General features: G+C 36.1%; 2 protein-coding genes across 2 annotated transcripts; one reads left to right on the forward strand and one right to left on the reverse strand.

The window, feature by feature from the left end:
• Positions 1-61: 61 nt before the first annotated feature.
• On the reverse strand, positions 62-12,034 carry LOC140148257 (EF-hand calcium-binding domain-containing protein 12-like). The gene is given in 11 exon segments (XM_072170149.1): positions 62-1,221; positions 1,223-1,330; positions 2,405-2,714; positions 3,610-3,820; positions 4,697-4,974; positions 6,044-6,176; positions 6,776-6,991; positions 8,534-8,569; positions 9,604-9,990; positions 9,993-10,300; positions 11,907-12,034. Coding segments are annotated over 10 exon segments (2,010 nt in total). The 5' UTR covers positions 10,161-10,300; positions 11,907-12,034; the 3' UTR covers positions 62-1,058.
• A 1,281-nt stretch (positions 12,035-13,315) lies between these two features.
• Positions 13,316-19,559, forward strand: LOC140148252 (uncharacterized). Its single transcript, XM_072170145.1, is given in 5 exon segments — positions 13,316-13,430; positions 15,749-15,872; positions 15,875-16,158; positions 18,319-18,508; positions 18,993-19,559. Coding segments are annotated over 4 exon segments (675 nt in total). The 5' UTR covers positions 13,316-13,430; positions 15,749-15,782; the 3' UTR covers positions 19,104-19,559.
• Positions 19,560-21,863: the final 2,304 nt, after the last annotated feature.

Raw genomic sequence — 21,863 nt, forward strand, 5'->3', positions numbered from 1 at the left:
TTAACTGTCATAATGGAAGACGTATAAATAATAAGTGCCCCATAAAATAATTAAGCACCCAGGCTGCTAATTGGGTTAATACTGTAAGCAAATTACACAGAATTATTCAATCATTTTGTGCACGTTGTACTATAATTGCAAAGACTCCGAAAACATTTTTAAAATGTGATGTGATCTACTCAGGGCAATATTAAATGTTGGCAATTTTGAATTTAAAATATTGAGTTAGAAGGGAAGCATGAGAAAATTGCATTTCTAAATATTGTAATTCACAAAGTATGCTAGAGACAGCTTCCTTCATTGGCAAGAATAAAACTATGAAATCTCAATTTTTACAATGATTGACAATTTTTGCCTGATGATCAACTTATCATTGGGTGATCAGGTGCATGATATGTAAACAACCGTGCAATAAAGTGCCGTATACGATATTTGGTTTTGGCTAGCATGACGACAATTTGGGCATGGTATTCCCCAAAGTGCCCACACCGTACCTCTGCCCAACCTCTGATATACTAGGAATACACACAGGAATTGGCCAATATTTCACAAATTTCATGGGTAATCTGAGGTCAAATACCGGTAATTTTGTATGTAAAGGTTTCATGAAACTTGGTAAGAATGATACAAGCTCATTTAAACTAACAAGTGTCTCCAGGACGAGGGATTTGCCAATTTTTACTAAAATTTGCCAATTTTCTAGTATACATCATGCTACGATAATCAATTATCATGGTATGCATTTTTTTAAGGCCTTTAACTCAAAGTTATATCTACCCATAATGTTCTTGGGTTTTGTAGAAATGTGTCAGAAATACCGGAATAACTTTAGAATACCTACCGCACCCTTAACATACCCTTACCCTAAACCTAATCACTGTGTGTGGTAGGTATTCTATAGTTAAAATACCAACATGAGACAGCACTGTACTGGCCTTTGAAAGAATTTTGCATAATTAAAACAAACTAAAAACTATGATTCAAACTCTGGGTTCAAACTGAATACAAAAATATATACTTTTCAATGTAAAGTTCACTTATTTCCATCTAGTTCTATATTATTTCCAGTCTATGGTATACTTCTTCCGTTGTTCTATATCACCCGGTTTCCTATAACCTGTGTCGCTAACCGGCCACCATTTCATGCCATTGTGAGTATACCCGGTATTAACCGGCCTATGCTGCTTGGTTGTGGAGAAGAAACAATCCGACGGAGAGCGTGCGTCCTGATGGCATACACAGGCGCATTTTGTCTAATAGTTGCCCTGGCCAGAATGCGTTGGGATCAACACCATCATTGCTCACGTTGATGTAGCGTTTACCGAGATGCCTGTGAAGATAAAAAAGAATAGTTTCATTAGTAAAATGGACTAATTTAGTCAAATATCCTTCAGTTTTTAAATTCAATAAACTTGGTTCATGCAAGTTTTTTACTCTGTTGGATAATAATTATGGCTTTTATTAGGTGGATGCGTGGATGTTTTAAGTACTCAGAATTTAAATTCCTTCAAAGCTTCAACATGTTATGCATCAGGTCAGGAGCTTTATTGAATAACTGGCATGAATATACCACTTAGAATTAGCAGTAACATGTGGAAGATATCTCCATAGGTCTATAAGCTTTATAATAATTACTATCGTTATACCACATATTTGCGTGTCAGTAGTATGAAAAGTAACTTTCTTTTCAGAATTTTACTAAGCTGTATCAAAATGACTGGTACCCATCAGTTTTCATTGATAATGGATGAGCCTGACAGATCAAAATTCAACATAAGATCCAAATGATCTATAGATTAATTGTAAAACAAGTTATAAACTATACATTTTGGACAACTCAAGAGTATCCAATGTTGTATTTGGAAGAGACAGGCTTTTCAATAAACATCAAAATTGATGGGCACCAATCATTTTGTATGCCATTATATCAGTCATGATGATCAGATTATGGTCTCTAAATGGTCACCAATTCCAGGGTCAGAATTTTGTTTCACAGTGCGAGAATCAAACTTGATTCTTCCAGAATAACTTTGTGGGAATCATTTGATTCTTACAAATCAGCTTCTGTGTAAACTACAAATGTTTGCTAGAATTAACTTTGATTCACACAAATCTGTTCACAAGAATCTTTGCGAGAATCGATTCTCTCTCGCCAAAATTCTGACCCTGAATTCTTATTGTGAGTGTAGGAATTCTTTGAAAATATTGCTACACAATGAACACCAATTCAGTGAATATTCTAAGGGTTTAGGATAAAAAATCCATAGATCTGCAATAGCTGCCAGGTGTCAAATTTTTGGAAGTGTACAATTTAGAATGCAGATATTGTCAAATGTCTACCATATAGGGCAGCTATTGCAGATAGAATCTTACCATAACCCCTCAATTTGTCAAATCATCTCACCTCGTTAATCGATCATATTCTTCAAAAGTCATCCAACAGTCGACTCTACTCTTCACAAAAGCTTTCCCACTAGATAAGTTCATCATTTCTGGTTCAGCAAACACTTCTTGTTTCTGTGGATAAGCATGCTTAGCTTCCATCAGCAGTTCCCCTGTTTTACTGACGACAATCTTTTCCGGGTCGTGGTATTCCGAAGGAGATTCGTCAGGTTCGGGAGGATCGGCAAAGTGAGACGAGATGGTCTGAGTGCCTGGTTGGCGGATGCGGTTTCGTATCCTCCTGTGAGGTTTATCACCAGGATGCAGAACAGCTGAGAAGATGACAAATGTAGATGAATGTAAGTGAGTTTTTCTTAAATGTGATGTGATCAAGCAAAATCAATTGGAAGTCGGATATACTGATTTTCAGATATAGCCAAGCAAAGACAATAATTTCTTTTGTTGCATATTGTTTTGGAAACACTTTCTGTTCCTATCTTTAGAACTAAATGTTCAATTTCAATGGGGTTTTCTGCAATATGTAGCTTTGAAAATGCTTTATACAATCCTGTAAAAAAATGAAAATTGAAAATGCTCGACTTCAGACTGATTGTGCTTGACCACACTACAAATATCTTGCAATCTCCTATTTTTAGGGCTCCAGTAGTTTGAAATGTATATTAGAGCTAATTAGACATTAGTCCTCTTATGTGATCCCAAGTGGATCAGTTTCCTCTAAATATTTTAGGCTGAATAAATAATGTATGTCTAATTCTGTGTGTGAGTGCTCACAAAAAAGGGACAAAATTGAAAAAACATGTATTAAAATGTGTGTGTGTTGTTTTTACTATACATTCGAGGACCCAAACTTTTTTTTTGTCAACAAGTTTTACAAAAGTTCTTACTCTTCAAAATATGTCTTAACCTACAACATGAACAATATTACTTATGTTACAAATGACTCGCCATCGAGGACCCAAACTTGAAAAGTACACAGGTTTGCTGAGAACCTATACCTTCCTTTAGGGGATCTTCCCTGGGTCCTCGGAAGAAACCTATAGATTAAAATAATTATAGCTGTAATCGTTGTCTTGAAGACATACACACCACCCTCTCCTGTTCTGTTCTGGTATACATGTATACCATTTTTGACAACACCATGCTGAGGATGTACATAATTATGTTTCAAGCTTGGATCAAGCTTTTAGTATTTAAAATGTTACATACCTCTTTGCAATAATTCTGGTGACAATGGCACTCCATTCTTTGTACATAATTCACATATCTGGTAATATTCTTTTAATCTAGCTTCTCTGTACTTATCAACAGCTTTGCCTACATCTCCCCCTAGCGTTGAGTGGAAGCTATGATTATCAATTGCCGTGTTGCCGGTTTTAATTTTTTCTGCTCGTTTCTTCCGTCTACTTCTGCTTGTTCTCTATCAAAAGAAAAAGAAAGAAAAGTTCCAAAGAACATGTCATTTTCATTAAAAATATTTGATAGTACTACTGTTTAAAAGATTTTTCCTAGCAAAGTTGCTTACTTTTAAAAACATGTCGGAAGATTTTTTCAGAATTTGTCTGATTTTTAAAAGGTAGACTAGGTAAAGTAGGTCGAAGCAGCCCCAAAAAATGATTTTCATTATCTAAATCAATATATTATTGAAAAATAACATTTTGATGTTTTGCAAAAGTTCATTCTACAAATCATTTACTTTGAAAACTTGCTTGATTTATTGTTGTTAATGAGTTATGTAGATTTTACAAAAGTTGTTGTTTCAGCCCTCCTTACAGCATAACTCAAGAACCACATGACCTACAAAAGGATATGTGTGATATTTGAATTCTTCTACACATTCGCTATGAAATGATCAATGCAATTTTTGCCAAAGCTCGCTACCATTCGCAAGATGCTGTGAACTACCAAATAGCAACAGTTTAAAATAGTTGCTAATGCTAACCTTATTTATCAATACCTGCATTCCTTAAAACCATTCAACTTTGTCAAAAATATTGCCCCAACAAGTTTCAGCTCCAAAAAGTTATTAATTGGTTGTATAATATATTCCTTGTATTTTTTTCACCCTTGGATGTTGTGTCATATTCTCTCGATTTTAAAATTTTGAATGTATTAAACCTGAAGATTGACTGCTCAGTGCCAGGAGTGGGTAAGTGTAATAGCTGCCCTGTGAACATTTGATAATTTATACACGGTATACTGTATGCATCTACATGTGGCAGCTACACATGGCAGCTACTGCACTTCACTTGCCATCTTCAGGCACTGAGCAGTCGATATGCAAATGTATACTCACATGTGTTGTGAGATGCTTTTCTTTCTTTCTCTTCTCAACCAAATCATCCGGTAACAATTCTACCGTCTCAGTCACATCAGTCTTGGGCAATGCAAGATATGATGATGTCGACGTAGCCGGACTTGACGTTATGGTTCTATCCGACATGGCAGATGCTGATCTTGGTGCAGCGGTAACTTCTGGTGATGGTATCCTGGTGGTTGATGATTGAACAGTTGGAGCAGTTGGCAGCGGAAGTTCAACGCTAACACTGACTTTACTCGTCTGACGAGACTTTGCTGTGGACAAAGAAGTTTTAAAATATTTGACTATTACTCCTTTCTAACTCTAAAAAAGTGTCAACTTGATCATTTCTGACAGAGACTCGATCCAAACCAATCAACACACCTTGTTTCAAGGCATCAATGGATTGCCGTGCCCAGTTTGAATAATCGGTCCCAGAACAAAATATTCACTTTATGATTTACTGACATGATTATGTTCAGGGCCTGAACTGTTGAATTCCCTTTGAAATCTTGATGGTAAACTTGACAAAAGAAGCACATGGTTCCACTTCACAGCTTTTTAATGTCCTATTCATGCTGTGTGAATCATATTGTGGACCATCCTTCTGATAATGGATAAACCGTAACAGTTGATATTTTGTCTACCTCTCTGTTTGTAAACAGACAAGGATGTCCTTGCCGAATAAGAAAGTAACAGGGGGTTGTACACCCACTAGATCGTGCCTATACTTAGGTTCACCTGAAGTTTGGTTGTCGTTACGTCAATGCTTTTTTACGGTTTTACCGCAAGTGGGCCAACAAACCGCCCTTGTATGTGTGCAAATAAGCACTGCACGATTATGCTCACGATTTGATAATGCGATCAGCAAAATATGCAACTACATCACTACCAAACTTGAGGTGATCCAATGTTTAAGTTGCAGTAATGGCATTCCTTCCCCCAGACACTCAACTGTTGCATTGGGAAGTTTATGATCAGTATTGCCCCTGTCAGACGTATCAACCAATGTCAAGCCTTGATTGTGTCCGTTTGCAATGCAATTGTTGTCTGCAATGCGTGTGCGCCATGCCGCTTAGCGGCAAGCGGCATATGAAACCAGCATTAGACTGGACATTGTTGCAGATGACAAAATCACAAATGTAATAAATTGGAATAAGTGAATTGGAACAAATATCTAGAAAGACTATGACTTACCTTTTTCTCTTTCCTTTAGTTTATAGTCTTTGACACCAGCTACCAATTCTCTATAGTCTATGACATCATCACCATCTGTATCCACGATGTCTAATTGTCTATTGCTTCATTCAGTAATTACTCGGATACAGGGAGACAATGACTTACCTTTTTCTCTTTCCTTCAGTTTATAGTCTTTGACACCAGCTACCAATTCTCTATAGTCTACTACATCATCACCATCTGTATCCAAGATGTCTATTGCTTCATTCAGTAACTCCTCGGATACAGGGATACCAGCCTGTGATATTAAGAGGAGTAAGAAAAACATTGATACCAGGTCGTAAGCTTTAGAAATTAAACAGAGAATTGTAGTTTTGAAATGTTAACTAAACATCTCTCTAAAACTGAACAAAACTTTAAATATGAAATGTTTAAAATATAAGCCCCATCCACAGTTTTACAGCCAATTTAGACATTGAGTTATGATTTGGATGTAAGTATTGAGGGGTGTGCTTCAATTAATGTTGCATTTGAAGTTCACTACCAAAAAATAATGTACGATCATATAAAAAGAAATGGGTTATTTTTTTCTTCATCTTGATTATTGGCATATTTGTAATTTTACACATGTCCCAACTTACACCTAAATGGAATCACCCACATTTGTGTCTGAATAAAATCCAACAGAACAATTTGATTATAATGTCACAATCAAAAAATTAAATTAGTAGTCCATGTAAAATGGCCAAATAGGCAGTAATCTTTAATGAGGTTTATTCCATTTTACCTAGTTATTTGGGCTTAAAATGGAGAGAAACCCTTCCTGCCACTAATATTATTTCTGGTAAAGAAAAATTATACATGGCTTTAAATATTTTGTAAGTATTTAACTTTTACCTCATGAATACAATCTTTAAATTCCTTTCTGCTTATCTGCCAGTTTTTATCCTTATCAGCTCGTCTAAACAAATCCACAACACGCTCTCTTCTTCGTGATAAACACTGCGCAATGACGACGAGCCCTTCAGGGATTGGTTTTATGATCTTAGGTCCACCTGGGAACCGAGGTGCTTCAGATGTGCTCATGGATTGCCAGTGCAAATGAGCCTTTTGCTGTGGAGAAAAGCACAAAGAATTTATATCTTAAGATTACAAAGTTTCTTCTGCATGTTTCAACATCTCCATTAAAAAAAAAGACTGGAGTTCCAAGACCAAGACAAACTTTCAATGTGCCTGTATCAGCATCATATCTTAAATACATGTGGGAAAGCCCTCACCCATCATTTTTGGATATCACTGATATCTGTTTATTAAAAGTTTTATTAAAGTCAAAAGTCATTTTAGCAATTGAGAAGCCTGCATTAATAATTTTTGTATTTAAAGTCAATTATTTGGGATGGGCAATTTTCTTCATGGTATCTCAACTTAAAGCTAAGATGCTGGCAGTAAAGTTAAACTGCATGCATTTTCAATAGCATCTATACATCCTCTAGAACAACAGTTACAATTTTTAAGTCACATGTCTCTAATAAGAAAACTGTCTATGAAACATCATTTTACATCAAGCAGATGTCCAATGGATGATAATTGTCTTGTGCAATTAAGTGAGAACCTCTTAGAAAGAATCAAACTGAGATTGCTGTCTGTGAAAAGTTAACTACAAACTAGTGAAGCAAGATGTGTTACGTGCTTTGTTAGTCATTATATAAAATCTGTTTGATCTATAATCTAACCATGATCATTGATCAATTGATAATCTAGCTGCTAATCAGTAGCGTAGCCAGCGGGGTGACGGGGGGGGGGGGCAGACTGCCCCCTCAGACACCTAAAATGGGGACGAAGAAGCGGAAAAATAGGGACAAGAAGAAGGGGAGAAAGGAGAGAAAGAAAGAGGAGAGGAGAAAGAGAAGAAAAGGGGAGGAGAGGGAGAAAGAGAAGGAAAGGGGAAAGGGGAGGAAGGGGAGGAAAAGAAAAGGGAAAGGGAGGAGAAGGAGAGTAAAAAAATGGGGACGATACTGACGTTTGCCAACCTTGGACTGACAATGCTGGCTATGCGCCTGCTGCTAATAATATTATGGTCTACAGTTAAACTTGTACTGAAATACAATGTATATATATCGCAACCATGGGTATAAGCCCCCCGATGGCAGATTTCACTACAAAAATGGGGGTGGGCTTATAACTGGGGAGGGGCTAGTACTTGAATTTAAAAATAAGAATGATCACCCCCATTTGTATAATTATGCCCGATGTACCAGTAATTTCTATCATCTGTGTCAATGTTTTTTAATTATAAGTATGGAATGTTAATTGAAAGTATTGATTTGATTTAAGAACTTATTCAAAATTACGACTGGGCTTATACCCGAGTGCACCTTTGTTCCCAGAATGTTTTGAAAAATAGGGGGTGGGCTTATAGCTAAAGGTGGGTTATACCTGTGTGGTTGTGGTAATTAAACGACAAACTGTGTGCAAGTAGAAAATAACTCTAAAAATAAAAAAAATATATCGAGTTCCATATTACAGTGCTATATTGTAGAGAGAAGAGAAATATGGTTATAAATATTATCGTTGTCTAATGTGTATGCACATCACGCAAGAATGTTAGTTCATCATGCATTCCAATCATGCAATTACATGCATTTAGGGTTATACCTTTTTCACTTTTGGAATACGTTTTGATGGTGGCGGCTAGATGATGAACAAATGGATGGGAAGCAAAAGCAAGTAATATAAATGATGAATGATAATTATGTATTTGATTAAAACAATATATTAATGACAAAATCAAATTATAAATTTTTTGTGTTAAAAAAAATCAAACTAATTGTTAAAATCAAAAGTTTATCAAGGTGGTATCTCTTTCATTTAGAGACTTGAATTAGATAAGAAATTCATTTCTTGAGTTTGTTTCAGCTCTTGATAGTACTTTTCCAAATTCCTTGTACATACAATAATTAGATCGATACTAAAGGCAACACGTAGGTCTTGAAAACTTATAATTGGGTCTGTACTTATGACCAAACATTGACAACCAAGAAGAGGTCCAACATGACCCAATTGTGCAAGGCTATATGCACCAGAGCTACAAAGCAAACCTGACTGAGACAAGCTATTTCGGATTATTTTCCCTCTTTAAGGTTTCTCGGTCAAGTGGCCCCTAGTTTATCCAAAGTAGCCCCTGGCTCACTCCAAATCTTGGTGAACCAGAGGCCACTTTTTTTGCCAAAGTGGCTCCTGGTTCAAGCTCTCTTATTTTCACCCTTGTTCGCGGAACCTTATTAGAACTTGGATGCAGGTAGCTGCAGATAAAGGGGCTGGCATTTTCTTCAGAAGGGGGTGGGTCCCAAATATACTGGGGGGGGGGGAGGGGTCGTAAGTTTTTGGAAAGAAAAATAGGGGGGTCATAAAATTTTTGATGACCAAAATGTAGGGAGTCACAAGATGACCACAGATAGTATGTTTATTTACTTAAAAAAGACTGATTTCAATACAATTTTAGCCTGTTTAGGGGGTCATAAAACTTTTGTTGCCAAAATAGGGGGGTTGCAATTTTATTGATGCCGACTTTTTGTAAATTTGGGACCCCTTCCAAAGAAAATGCCAGCCCCCTGAGTTTTTAAAGTGGTATGATGTAATTTTCCTGAAAACAAAATATGCAGAAAGAATTGAAATAAAGTAAAATTTTAAAATACATTAAAAAAATCATTTCATTCTCCTCTTACCTGCATTCTTAAAAGTGCAGCAGCTTCTCTTGCTTTCCTATCGTCTTCCAATTTATCACAAACTCTTTGTTCCAATGGAGTCAAATCATCCTTTCTCTTCAACCATTTTTCACTTAGTCCAAGACTTTCCAATCCCTCTCTCAATTTTACTCTCTCTTTATACCAATGTTTGTACTCTTTAGTTCTATCTTCCACCTCTTCGTCGTGAGCTTCTTGTTGCTCTTTCTCACTCAACGCCCAATCGTCGCCTTTCCTTGAAACCTTCCTCGGTGACTGCGTCCCTTCCGATTCCCGCGGTTTAAGCGGCGTATTTGCTTGCGTCGTGATCATGGATAGTCTTGGTTTGTCTGTCATAGGGGCGCTGTGATGATGACGTCGCCTGCTGCGGCGCCGAGACCCCAGAGTTTGGCAGCCATAATGTACATCTTGCTTGTTTCCAGATTACGTGTTTTGTATTGCTTGAGTTGTTCTTCCACAGGGAGATATGATGTGGCGCTTCCAACGGGACTGAACAGCCAATTGAAGCCATAGTCAGACCACTCCGTTTCCATCTCCATTATGACAGTTTTCAATGTAGCAGTTGTTTTGCCAAATCTTTTCTTCGATTAAAATAGTAGAAACCTTTTGAGATGTTCTTTCACTGTATCGATCATTGCTTAATTTTTATTGGTCAACTAGGAAATTGATATCTGGTTGCCTACAAAAAAATAAATTAAAAAAATGTCAGTCACAAAATTAACAAAGGAATGATACAATGCTTGTTAAAAAGAGGAAGCCCCACCAGAGTAGTACTTCTGGGGTGATCCAAACCTACCTGGTTATCAAATTAATCAGTGACAAGGATATCTCTGAATTTGGTACGTGCTTTGATGTTTTAATGTTATTGCATCAATTAGCACCTCTCAAATTCAAAGATAAACCTGTCACTGATAAATTTGATAACCAGGCAGGCTTGGTTCACCCCAGAAGAACTGCTATGACGGGGCTTCCTCTTTAAAACCAATAAATCATGATAACAGATTTGCTTACAGTTCCGGGCATTAACAATCGATCATGCTCTCGGTCTTAATTCTATTATCATTGAACTCGGGTATGATGTGTAGCATAGTCATACATGTTGTACAGATAGTCTGTAAGCATAAAATCATTGTAATGTTTACAGTATTACCAATATAAAATCAGTACAGTATTTTGCAAAGACCCTTCACACCACCTGATTTGGCACTGTAAACAGGAAGTGGGGTTTTGATTGGCTAATGTGAATCATGCAATCATCACATCGAGCCATCAAGCAGTGGACTACATTTAAACGGTGTGGCAGACGCAGTCACAGACGTCGATAGGCAGTTGTGCTATGTCTAGCACACAACCAAAATTGTGCGAGACTGAGAGTATTGTTATGAGTCCGACAAGATACAAATACACAACTTAAAAAAGTTTTTCAGTTGTCACTACATAGTAATACACAGTGTTCGAATTTAGGAAAAATAAATGGTTGTCCCACGGACAACCAGATTACAATTTCTGGTTGTCTGTCTAAGTTTTTGGTTGTCCGTAGGCCTACAAATGTGACTTTTGGCTAGATTTATGGTTGTCCGGCGGGACAACCGAATCAGTATTTTTGGTTGTCCGGCGACTTTTTTAGTTGTCCCGGGCAACCGGACAACCAAAATTTCGAACGCTGGTAATACAACTTACAAGCATAACACAAATACATACGGAGTGTTGGGGTGCATGGACGGTGTATACGATGAAGGATTACACCCAAATGTCTATCATCATCAGCCCTACCTCAGGTTCTGACTGAGTAGGAACTCATGGATTTGATCAATGACTCATTGATACCAAGTGACATTGACAGTGACTGTAACGAAGACGAAGTGCATACCATACATGACACGGCCCGGGTGTGATATACTAGGAATTTCAATTGAATGACACAGTTTTCAACAATAGAATTCAATCTAAATGCGATCGTATTTTTTCTTAATTTATAGTTCTTTTTACGCAATGCAATGCAGACGGCCAGTGTGATAAGTCTTTACAAACTACTCTAGTCTAGCCTACATGAAATTACTTCTGCATTGGTATTTTAATTTACAACAAATAGTCATTGACACATGGACAACAATGGCACATGCTATCAGGGGATACAATGGGATAATGCATGAATGATATGCAAGTGACACTGACAGTGTTGAAGTAAGCTTACAAATTAACAAAACATAATTATGAGTGAATCATGTATTTTTTCTAACATGCTAACTATTTATTATAAACTTATTATTGACTCCTTTTCTTACCTATCATACATCTCATCGAATTTCATAGCTCCGTCGTGGAATTTCTGATTGCAAACCTGTACTTTTTTCGTTTTTTATTGATCCTTTTTTCCCGTACTGGACAGTCTTCTGCCGGCGACCTGCTGGTTGTCATGTAAACATTGGCTAAATATCGTCAAATGAGGGCTCACTTCCAACAAATTTATGAACCCTGCAGTATGAATTGCATCCAGTCAGACTCGAGTCTGAATTAAGTCATCAGGGTTTGCATAATTATAAAATTAAAATAAATTTATACATTGAGCTATTTATTATTTTTTTGACAAAGTCAAAGTAGTTTCTGTTTTCTTTCAGTCTTTCCAATTTTTTCTTATCTTTAATTTGTTTTGAACCTTTTTTTTTGTTTTATTTTCTTTCATACTCATAGGCCTATCAATAGGCTACTAGGCCTACTCCTTTTTTCTTATTTTCATTTCCTTTTTACTTGACTTGACATTTTACTTTACTTTACTTTAGGCCCGGACTTTAGGCCTACTTTACTTTACTTCAGGCCTACTTTACTTTAGGCCTACTTTTATTTTATTTTAGGCATATACTTTACTTCACTTTATAGGCCTACTTTTTAGGCGCTAGCAGCACCCTAAAAGCAATGTATAGTACCCTTTGCTTTTTATACTTTTTCAAATTTTCAGCCCTTTTTTCTTTACTACTAGTAATTCTTTTTGCCGCCCCTTCTTCTTCCGCCGCCCTTCTTTTTGCCGCCCCTTCTTCTTCCGCCGCCCTTCTTTTTGCCGCCCCTTCTTCTTCCACCGCCCTTCTTTTTTCCGCCCTTCTTCCGCCCCCCAAATACGCGCATGTTTTCCTATTTTGATGCAGTCTGAAAATTAGGGAGTGGTCAGTTTCCATTAGGCCTTAGGCCTATTGCATATATTTAATGGGTCGAACTATTGAATCAAGGGGCCTATTCATTTTAATATCATAGATTTATACCTCAAAGTATTTAGAACACGTCATAAAGAACAACATCCCTGGGTGCTTAACTCCAAGCGGTGTTACTTTTAACACTTTTTTGCAGTGTAGGCCTAATACTCCCGACAACACTTGTATTATGGTTTTGTGAAATCAAGGTCAACATGTTCAATTGAGCAAAAAAATAAACAAGAAAAAACATCCCCCCTTCCTCCATCCTCACTTTTCCAAAAACGTGAGGACGTGAAACTCTTATGTAGCCTTGTGATTGTGCTTTAGTAACAATCAATCACGAAATGTAGTATATAAAGACCTTTTTGGCACCATTTTTGCCCGGCATTTTTGACTAGCCTAAATTTCAGCTGGAACAACTTTGTCGGCTGCTAGAGCGGTTCCGGATATATTCTCCTCACGTGTACTTTTCAAACCAGCCAAATCCTTGTTGTCGAGGCGACGTTGATATCACGTGATTCAGACCGGAAACAGGTTGGCCGATAGCATGATTACGTGTGTGTTGTTTTTGTACTGAAAAAGTGAACTAAATTAACGAAAAGAGAGGAAACAAGCGAAGGAAAAGTAAGTTTGTCAATCAGATGAGAAACAATTATGTTTTCGCAAGCAAGTAAACTCACTCGGTAAACAAATGACGCTAAATTTGCTGCAAAATCCCGGTGTATAAAAATCCCCGCAAAAGTAACACAAGACAACTGACAAGTTCATGAGTTAAAAAAACAAAAAGTCAATAACTGCAATGACTGTAAGTGTCTGTAAGCTTATCAGTTTTTGATAGCAGTTTTAGTGTTTAGTTAGTTTATGCAACGCCTAGCCTCTAGCTACCTTTAAGACTTTATATTTTCAAGGCGTTACTCATGGCCTGATTCTGCAGGTCGGACAATCGCATTCCATGATCCGTCATCATTGGTTTTGCTGCGATCATAACTTACCTGTCTGAGTTAGACCACCCGAGCTATTTAAATTGTATTTTTTTATAAGGTTAAAATTACTAATTTATTAAATTAAACTTTCACATCAAGACATGTTTTTAACTATACAAACATAGTACATACATTTTTAATCGAACAAGCTTTATTTTGTTCAGAAATCCATGTTTTAGTCGCAATTTTTGACGTAAAAGAGCTGAATGCAAAATCGGTGATACAAACTCCAAAACTTTTGTGTTTGACAGTTTTTTACTGCGTTACGCAATTCTGCATTTATAATATTCAAGATGGCGAATTGCTCGAAAAACATGATGTATTTTTCTTTAAAAAATTCCCTCATTTCACAAATTCTTTGCCACTTTCCACTCATCTGATCATCTTTTTATGTGAAGGAAGTGATGCTGATTTTATGAAGGTATGTTTCTTGCTTGGTTTTTTGAGACAAAAATTTCACAGCAGAATAGCTGTATTCACAGTGTGTTTTCAAAAAGTTGTACTGCTAGAATGTACCTCATAAAACATATAAGGCCCAAAAAAAGTTTGTCTCAAAGCTCACGAGCGGTTTGAAACAAATGCGAAATGCGATTTTTTTTTATTTTAAATTCCCGACTTGGTATTTTTTTATGGTATTTTGAGGAAAAAAAATCTGATTTTCGCCGAATTTTTCCGGAAAAAACTATATAAAAAATTTTGTTGAGAAAAATTTCCGCATCTTTTTCTTCAAATTGCACAATTTTACAAACACGCGCAGGCTTTGAGACAAACCCTTTTTTTTTGGCCTAATGAACCAACCACTTGTCTTGAATCACTGAAATTTCAGTGAAGTTATTGGATTCCTTGCCACTATAAATAATCTGTCCTATAATAACTTTTGTTACTAATTGGCAGTGTGTAGTGAATTTTTTTAGAAAAATGCAAAATTAGTCACAAAATTTATCAGAGGGTGTAGTAGTACCACCTTACTTCAAAGTGTTTAGCAACATGTTAAACCTTGATGCAAAAGTAATAATTTAGTCCCTAGCCTGGGTGGTCTAAAGGAAAAGATCGCCCTAACTTATAGTGCGCAATATACTTTTTTTCATAGACCATGAAACAGGGTTCGATTTAGGGGGTTTTACATGCACAAATGCATGTAACTTTGGCTCTGTGCATGTAGAATTTTGCCTGTGCATGCAAAATTTTGTGTTATTCAGCCCATTTTGAGGAAAAAACCAGAGTTGTGCATGTAAATTTTATTTTCTAAATCGAACCCTGCCATGAAACATAGACATTTTTTAAAATAAATTTTGCTTCATTCTATTTTTACATATTAACACAAAATTAAGCAAAATTTGCAGATTTTTTCTTTTTTTAAAATAGTGTTGTACATGTCCTTATTATAAAGGTTTTGGATTAATGTACATTTCACACTCGGATCTGGAGTGAAATTTTTTTGCATCAATTCAATTGTGTAGGGACAGTTTGTATTTTTTCAATTCTGTGTTTTACAAAGGATCAACATTTATGAGCAGAAATTGAGAGAATAAAAGCGGGAAAATACTGAACAAGTTGGAACTTTTTCAAGGAATGAAATTTAGGCTGCTGTTTCAAATTTTGTTCACTTTTCCATTCACCAGGCGTGACAAGTGCTCACCTATCTGCAATAAGTCTTTTGAGGTACATGTATGGCAGACAGGCTGCAAAATAAGGATTCTGAAGGGCACCCATTACAAGGCAATTTTAAAAGGGCACATATATATTTTAGTGGGCATACTTTGATTTGGGTAATCTAATGCTTTCTCAGCTGACAAAAGATTACCCAAATCAACTACGCCCTCTCCTTTTGTGCCTGTCATTATACTTCGAAAAGGCTTATCCAATCAGTCATTATTGCCACGTATGTGAAATTTTAATGTCTCCTAGAATATTTTATTGTAATTATATTTTCTTCTATCATTTAATTTTTAATGATAGGCACTGGCTGACGAGCCTCATACGTAATGCCACCATGACGACCTTACCACGACTCACACCGGCCGAGACAGCAGTCAGCATCCTGCCATCAGGACCATCACATACCTTTCCAAAAAAAGCAGCAGAACCACACATATCTATAACAATCCGTCCAAAAGCTCCGTATCCTTATCATGGGACGAATCCATGACGAAACCCCAGTCGGCGCCCTCAACTTCCGGTTCCCGGTACATGAAATTGGATCCGCTGCATCCACCCAAAGCAAAACGATCAATATTTTTAGAGACAACAGATGTACATTATCAAAATGAATTAAGGACTTACTTATTGAAACGTGAGCAGTATCATAGATTTCATAGAGGATGGATGAGACCATTTTATGGAGATAAAATTGAACAAGAGGATTACAAGTAAGTTGTGCCCTAGCTCTCAAGGAAAAAGGCAGCAGTGTTTTACCAGTATATACTCTGTTTTACTTGGGAACTATAGAAAGTAGTATCAGTGTGTTATTCCCTTCTAGATACTGTATTGTACTTTAAAAAAAACCCTCCCAAACAGGGTTTTAGCTAGGATTTGACAAGTACCTGTCATTTTCACCAAAACTTAACTTTCAGTTCAAAAATTGACCCTGAAAACAAAAACCAGTCCTCTGCCCCTTTTGGGGGTTCAATGGTCAGGAAAAACAGCTTTTGCTATAGCAGCTTTCATTTATTAGTCTGACCTTGTTTTCAGTTCCCCATATGGAAAAGTAGTCTCTTTTGCTCAAATAAAAGGGGTCCCACAGTTAAGCAATGGGAGAAAATTGTCTTTTTTCACTTCCAACTTCAATTATTATAAAGGGAATGTCTTTTATTTTTTTGGCTCACTCTTAATTGTCTCATGTATATATTAAACTTTCCTTTCCCCAATTTTTAAGGAAATCTGATGAAAGACCTCATCGTACAGGAGCACTAAACACCACGAGGTATTCCCAAACTCTCACTCGATTTACGGCGAAATACACTGACATGCACCCTGTGTCATTAAAGTAGCGTGCTATAGACGGCCCTCACTTGATAATAGTCAGTCCGATTGACTTGGCTCAAACGGCATTTTCTAGAAATACTTTGCCAGATTCTACTCTCTAAAAAGGAATCCGATTGGTTACACAATGCCATCGTACCGTAGGAAAAACCATACCCTCTTCCGTACAGCCCTGCTCAGTGTGTTGTGTGGTAATGTATGCATTGTGCATTGACCTCGAACGCCTCTGTACACACAGCGTGCACACACTGGAGTCGAGTATAATTTATTTAAAGAGACTTTCATATGAAAACTTTTCCATATGAGAACTTATTCAGGAGCAAACTGCCCATCCAAAATGATGGGTGTCTGCATGGACTAAAAGCAGTTGACCTAAAATATAATGAGGATAATTTTTGATATTTCAATCAATTTCAGCAAACCTGCTATTTTCAACAATAAATTTCTCATTAGAAAAATACCCAATTTCACAGGCTTGCCTTCACTTTTGAGCCATTTTCAAATTGTTTTGTTTAAAATTTAAAAAAAATATTAACTTTCTGCTGGGATCACTGATACTGTCAAATATTTTTGAACAATTTACTGTTCAACATTGAGGAAGTCAGAATTAAGGCCAAAAAAAAAGGGTTCGTCTCAAAGCTTGCACGCGCATTTGTAAAATCGCGAGATTTGAAAAAAAAAGGAATGTGGAATTTTTAATATTTAAATCGGATAGTTTTTCTCAAAATGCCATAAAAATAGTCTGGAATAAAAAAAAATCGCATTTGTTTTCAAACCACTCATGAGCTTTGAGAAAAACCTTTATTATTTTTTTTTGCCTATTAAACTGATCAGCCATTGTTAATTGATTGGTCACTTAATCCTAATACAAATAACTGTCCTCAGTAGAGTGAAGCAGTAGTATTTGCTTTTGTAACTTAATAAGCTTGTTTTAATGAGGGTATTGGTGTTTTGACCACAAACAAACAATTAAGCAATTAGCAGGTAATTTAATTAGCGCAGTGATCTCAGGTCAATCAAAGCAAGCTTGAAAATGTATTCCTCTGATTAAAATGTGTTTTTTAATGCACATTATTCTTTTAATTTTACAGAGATCCTGCATGTTCAGTGGCATAGCAATTAGCAAGGGGGCATGTGCCATTGGCACCGCCTTTTGGGGGAACTGAATTGCCCCTTGTTAAAAATTTTTTGGGTCAACAAATTGCATTGAAACTTTTGCGTATAAATATTTTGGGAATAACAATTAACCATTTCAGTTGGCAAAAATTTGTTTACAAGTTAAGTTTGGGGTGCCATTCTGTCATTTTGCCCTGGGCCCCATAAAATCCCCCAGCTACGCCACTGTGCATGGTTTCTTAAAAAACTTATTTTTTCCACATACTTCACTTAGACCACTTACATCTATGACTGTACAACTTAGCCATTGTGAAAAGGGGAAACAGCCCTCAAAATGATGTGGGCCTAATTTGTAACAAAATGTTACATTTTATTTGTTTTAGAAGTTAAACAGCAACTTACACAATTTGGTTTTTTATCCTTAATTTCAGGAGAGGAATCCGTTCAAATTTGAAAGATCAGATGTCCGAGAAGGAAGGTAATCACAAACAATGGATGGTTGACAAAGTACAAGAAAGTTTGACAGCGAAGGATTATGACAATAAGTGCAGAACCGATGACAAGGATGCTTATAAGAAGACAAAAACCCATCTCATGAAGTTTCGAGATGAAAATAAAAAGGTCAGTTCACACTTTGCATTTATCAGTTGATCCTTCATGTAATTATTTCGTGTAAGCTAATCCTAACTCTAACCTTAATCCTAACCCTAATCCTAACCCTAATCCTAAACTAACCCTAACCTTAACCCTAACCCTAATTTCGTGTAAAATTACATGAAGGAATAACCCATTTATCACTTTAAAAATGGGATGGCGATGGGGCAGACATCACCATTGGAAAATTATTTTCAAGTTAAATTGTAAACTTTTCTGTAGTCCACTTGCCCATTGTGCATTCTGTGGCTATTATATAAAAGCGTAAAACTCTGATTTGTATTAATTTGTGTACAATTGATAGATACTTTTACTGAACCACGAGTACAATGAGGCGCAGCCCCCGCCCTTGGCTATGCCACAGAGCCTGTAGCTTTTCTTTTTATTCTTAGATTTTTTTCGCAGAAATCTTTTTAATTCTATCGTCATTTGTGTTTATTTTTTCTTGCAGCTAATGGAAGAAAAGGAAAAAGTGGATAAATCTACCAGGCTACAACAATACGAGCATGAACGGGAGATCCTGCGATATGATCCAATAAATTGGAGTAAAAGCCTTAGGTGAACAAATCATGATTATTAGAATAGTCTGTAACCATAGTAACTGCAATACTAATTTAGCATATTTATCTATACTCATTCTTCTGCTCAGCAGTATCTTCTTTTATATAGTGTCTTGTACTTCCTCCATGGGCAGGAAAACCCTCCTGTGTCTTTGGCCCTTGAACATGTTTAAAACAAAACTGAATTAGTTACACAGGAGGTTTTGCTTTAAACATGTTCAGGGGCCAAATACACATAGGAGGTTTTTCCTGCCCATGGATGCCTTGTAGTTGTATGTTGTCTATCTGTGGTGGTAAACTAAAATCATATCAAAATAATATCATAGAACTGGTGAATGATTTCTTGCATCAGTGATCGCATGCAACCCAAAATAATAGTTGATATTATCTGTAATTGTTGACCAGTTCTTGAAATTATTGAATGTGATTGTCTCACTATGTATGTACAGGAAAATCTGCTTGTGGCCCCTGAACATGTTTAAAACAAAACTGCCAACTGGTTACAAAGGAGGTTGTGCTTTAAACATGTTCAGGGGCCAATGACACATAGGAGGTTTTTTCTTGTCCAACGATGTGAAAAAAAAAAAAAAATTGAGACAAACAAAAGTGTAGTGTTTTAGTGACTCTTTTCTAGTCTGTATTTTCAAATTTACCATGTTAGCCCTCTTACTTGCCTAGAAACAGGGGATATCTTAGTGTCACACACTAGATTTAGAAACCACTGAATTATGTGTAATACCAGTTGAATATGAATCTACCTGCCAAGATATTCATGGGCAGTGCTCGAAATAAGCCTGGCTCTCAGCCCATCACAATCATTATGGGCCCACCAATATGGCAACATGCATGAAATCATGTCACTGAAGTCTACAAGATGATCTCAATGCTGACTTCAACATAACTGTACGTATGGAATTTATCTGTATTGATCATTTGCATGTCTGATGTCACATATTATGGGGACCAGTGTAACATTAACATTTTACCATTTGATTGTGTACCCATGAAAATTGATGAAGTTTAAAAACCAAGTGTCTGAATGTCCCTTAAAGATGTTGGCTTATTCCGAGCACTGTGCATGGTCATATTGAATATTGTGAAACAAATTCTGCATTTTGTCAAAATTAAGCCCCAATTACATAATTTGGGGCATTTCAATCAATTATTATTTTTTTGAAACAAAATGCTTTTGTAATGAACTTTCTTTCCTGTAGTATAAAGTCATGCAGAAAAATTGTAAAAACTGAAAAAAAAAGTTGTCTTTTAAATTAAAACTGAAGAAAAAAGCTGAAAAATGTTGTTGTCAACCAAAGAATATGAATTAATTTCTATATAGACAATTGTCAATGTCTAGTTCAGTGGATAGATAAAAAATGTTGTTGTCAACCAAAGAATATTAACTAATTTCTATAGACGATTGTGAATGTCTAGTTCAGTGGATAGATGAGTTTGGTGATAGTAGGTATTGGGTGTTTGGTAATATAGGTGTACATGTGATGTATGTATTAGCAGTAAACACATACTTAATTATGTTAATTGTAAATTAGACAATGTATCATAGTATGAATTGAATTTGCAAAACAGTTTATTTTGACAGCAAAAGTTGTAGCTACATGTATTCAGGTATTACCTTCTTGTAAGTAGGCCTGGAAAAAATGGAGAATTCAGTAATGTAATTCCTGGGTAATTTGGTAAGGCCATCTTAATTTAATTGTTTGTCTCAAAGCCCTTCCCAAGTTAAAAACCTAATGCGGTTTCTTAGGTGTTTTTTTTTTTTTTTACTTTTTTTAGTGGAACAAGCTTTTTGACAAGAATAGGCCACCTTTTTATCTCAAGGAGGTTTCACTGTGGTCAAGGTGAAGAATTTTATTGAGATATACAATTTAGGCTATTTTGATGTCTGGCAATGTAATGTTTTTGTGTGGTAGAAAAAGAATAACCCGCCAAAAGCGGTGATGTTACTAATGCCCACGGGGTCTTCAAGAAAGAATGCTACCAAAACCACCCTTCTATGCTTGTGTACAAGCGGCATCAAAATGATTGGTACCCATCAGGCTTTGTCGTCTAATGAAATTCATTGAAACATTCAGAGTCTATGCTTGAAATGACTAAATTTATAGTTTTATGACATAAATGTACAAATTAGGTGGATGTTAATATGCTGCATTTTGATGTGGCAGTTTTGGCCATGCTCACTGGATATCAATGGGTACTACCAATCATTTTGATACACCCTATATACGCTCTGCAATATTATGTTGGCGTATATTCAATACTATGACAAGCCAAATAAGTACCTACATCATGACCAAACTCGAGGGGAAACGTACACACTTACTACCAAAGACTGGGTCAACCAAAAGTTGAACACACTCCTTAACATTCAAGTAATAGACTATGCTTGTAAGGCTAAAAAATTGTTATGTCTTAAAGCCACCACATGCGTTAGTTTTTTCTTAGCGTCTCCATGTCAGCTGAAAAGGCAAATTCATTTTTTATTTCCTTTTTTATTTTTTTAGTTTATTGCCGTAAAATCATGAAATTATGAGTCAAATTTGAAAGAAAAGTTACTTGATTTGATATTCGCAATTGATATTTGTACTTCAATTGTGTAAATCAACTACAATTTTATGCTTATGTACTTCGAAAATGACATCTCAATTCAAAATTTAGTATTTAGCATTTGTTTTTGAAACTGCCATGGGCTTTCAGACATAACAAATTTGTTTTTTTTTAAGCCTAATCACATGAAAAGATAAAAT

Source organism: Amphiura filiformis, chromosome 3 (genome assembly GCF_039555335.1).
Source record: "Amphiura filiformis chromosome 3, Afil_fr2py, whole genome shotgun sequence".
Lineage (NCBI taxonomy): Eukaryota > Metazoa > Echinodermata > Ophiuroidea > Amphilepidida > Amphiuridae > Amphiura > Amphiura filiformis.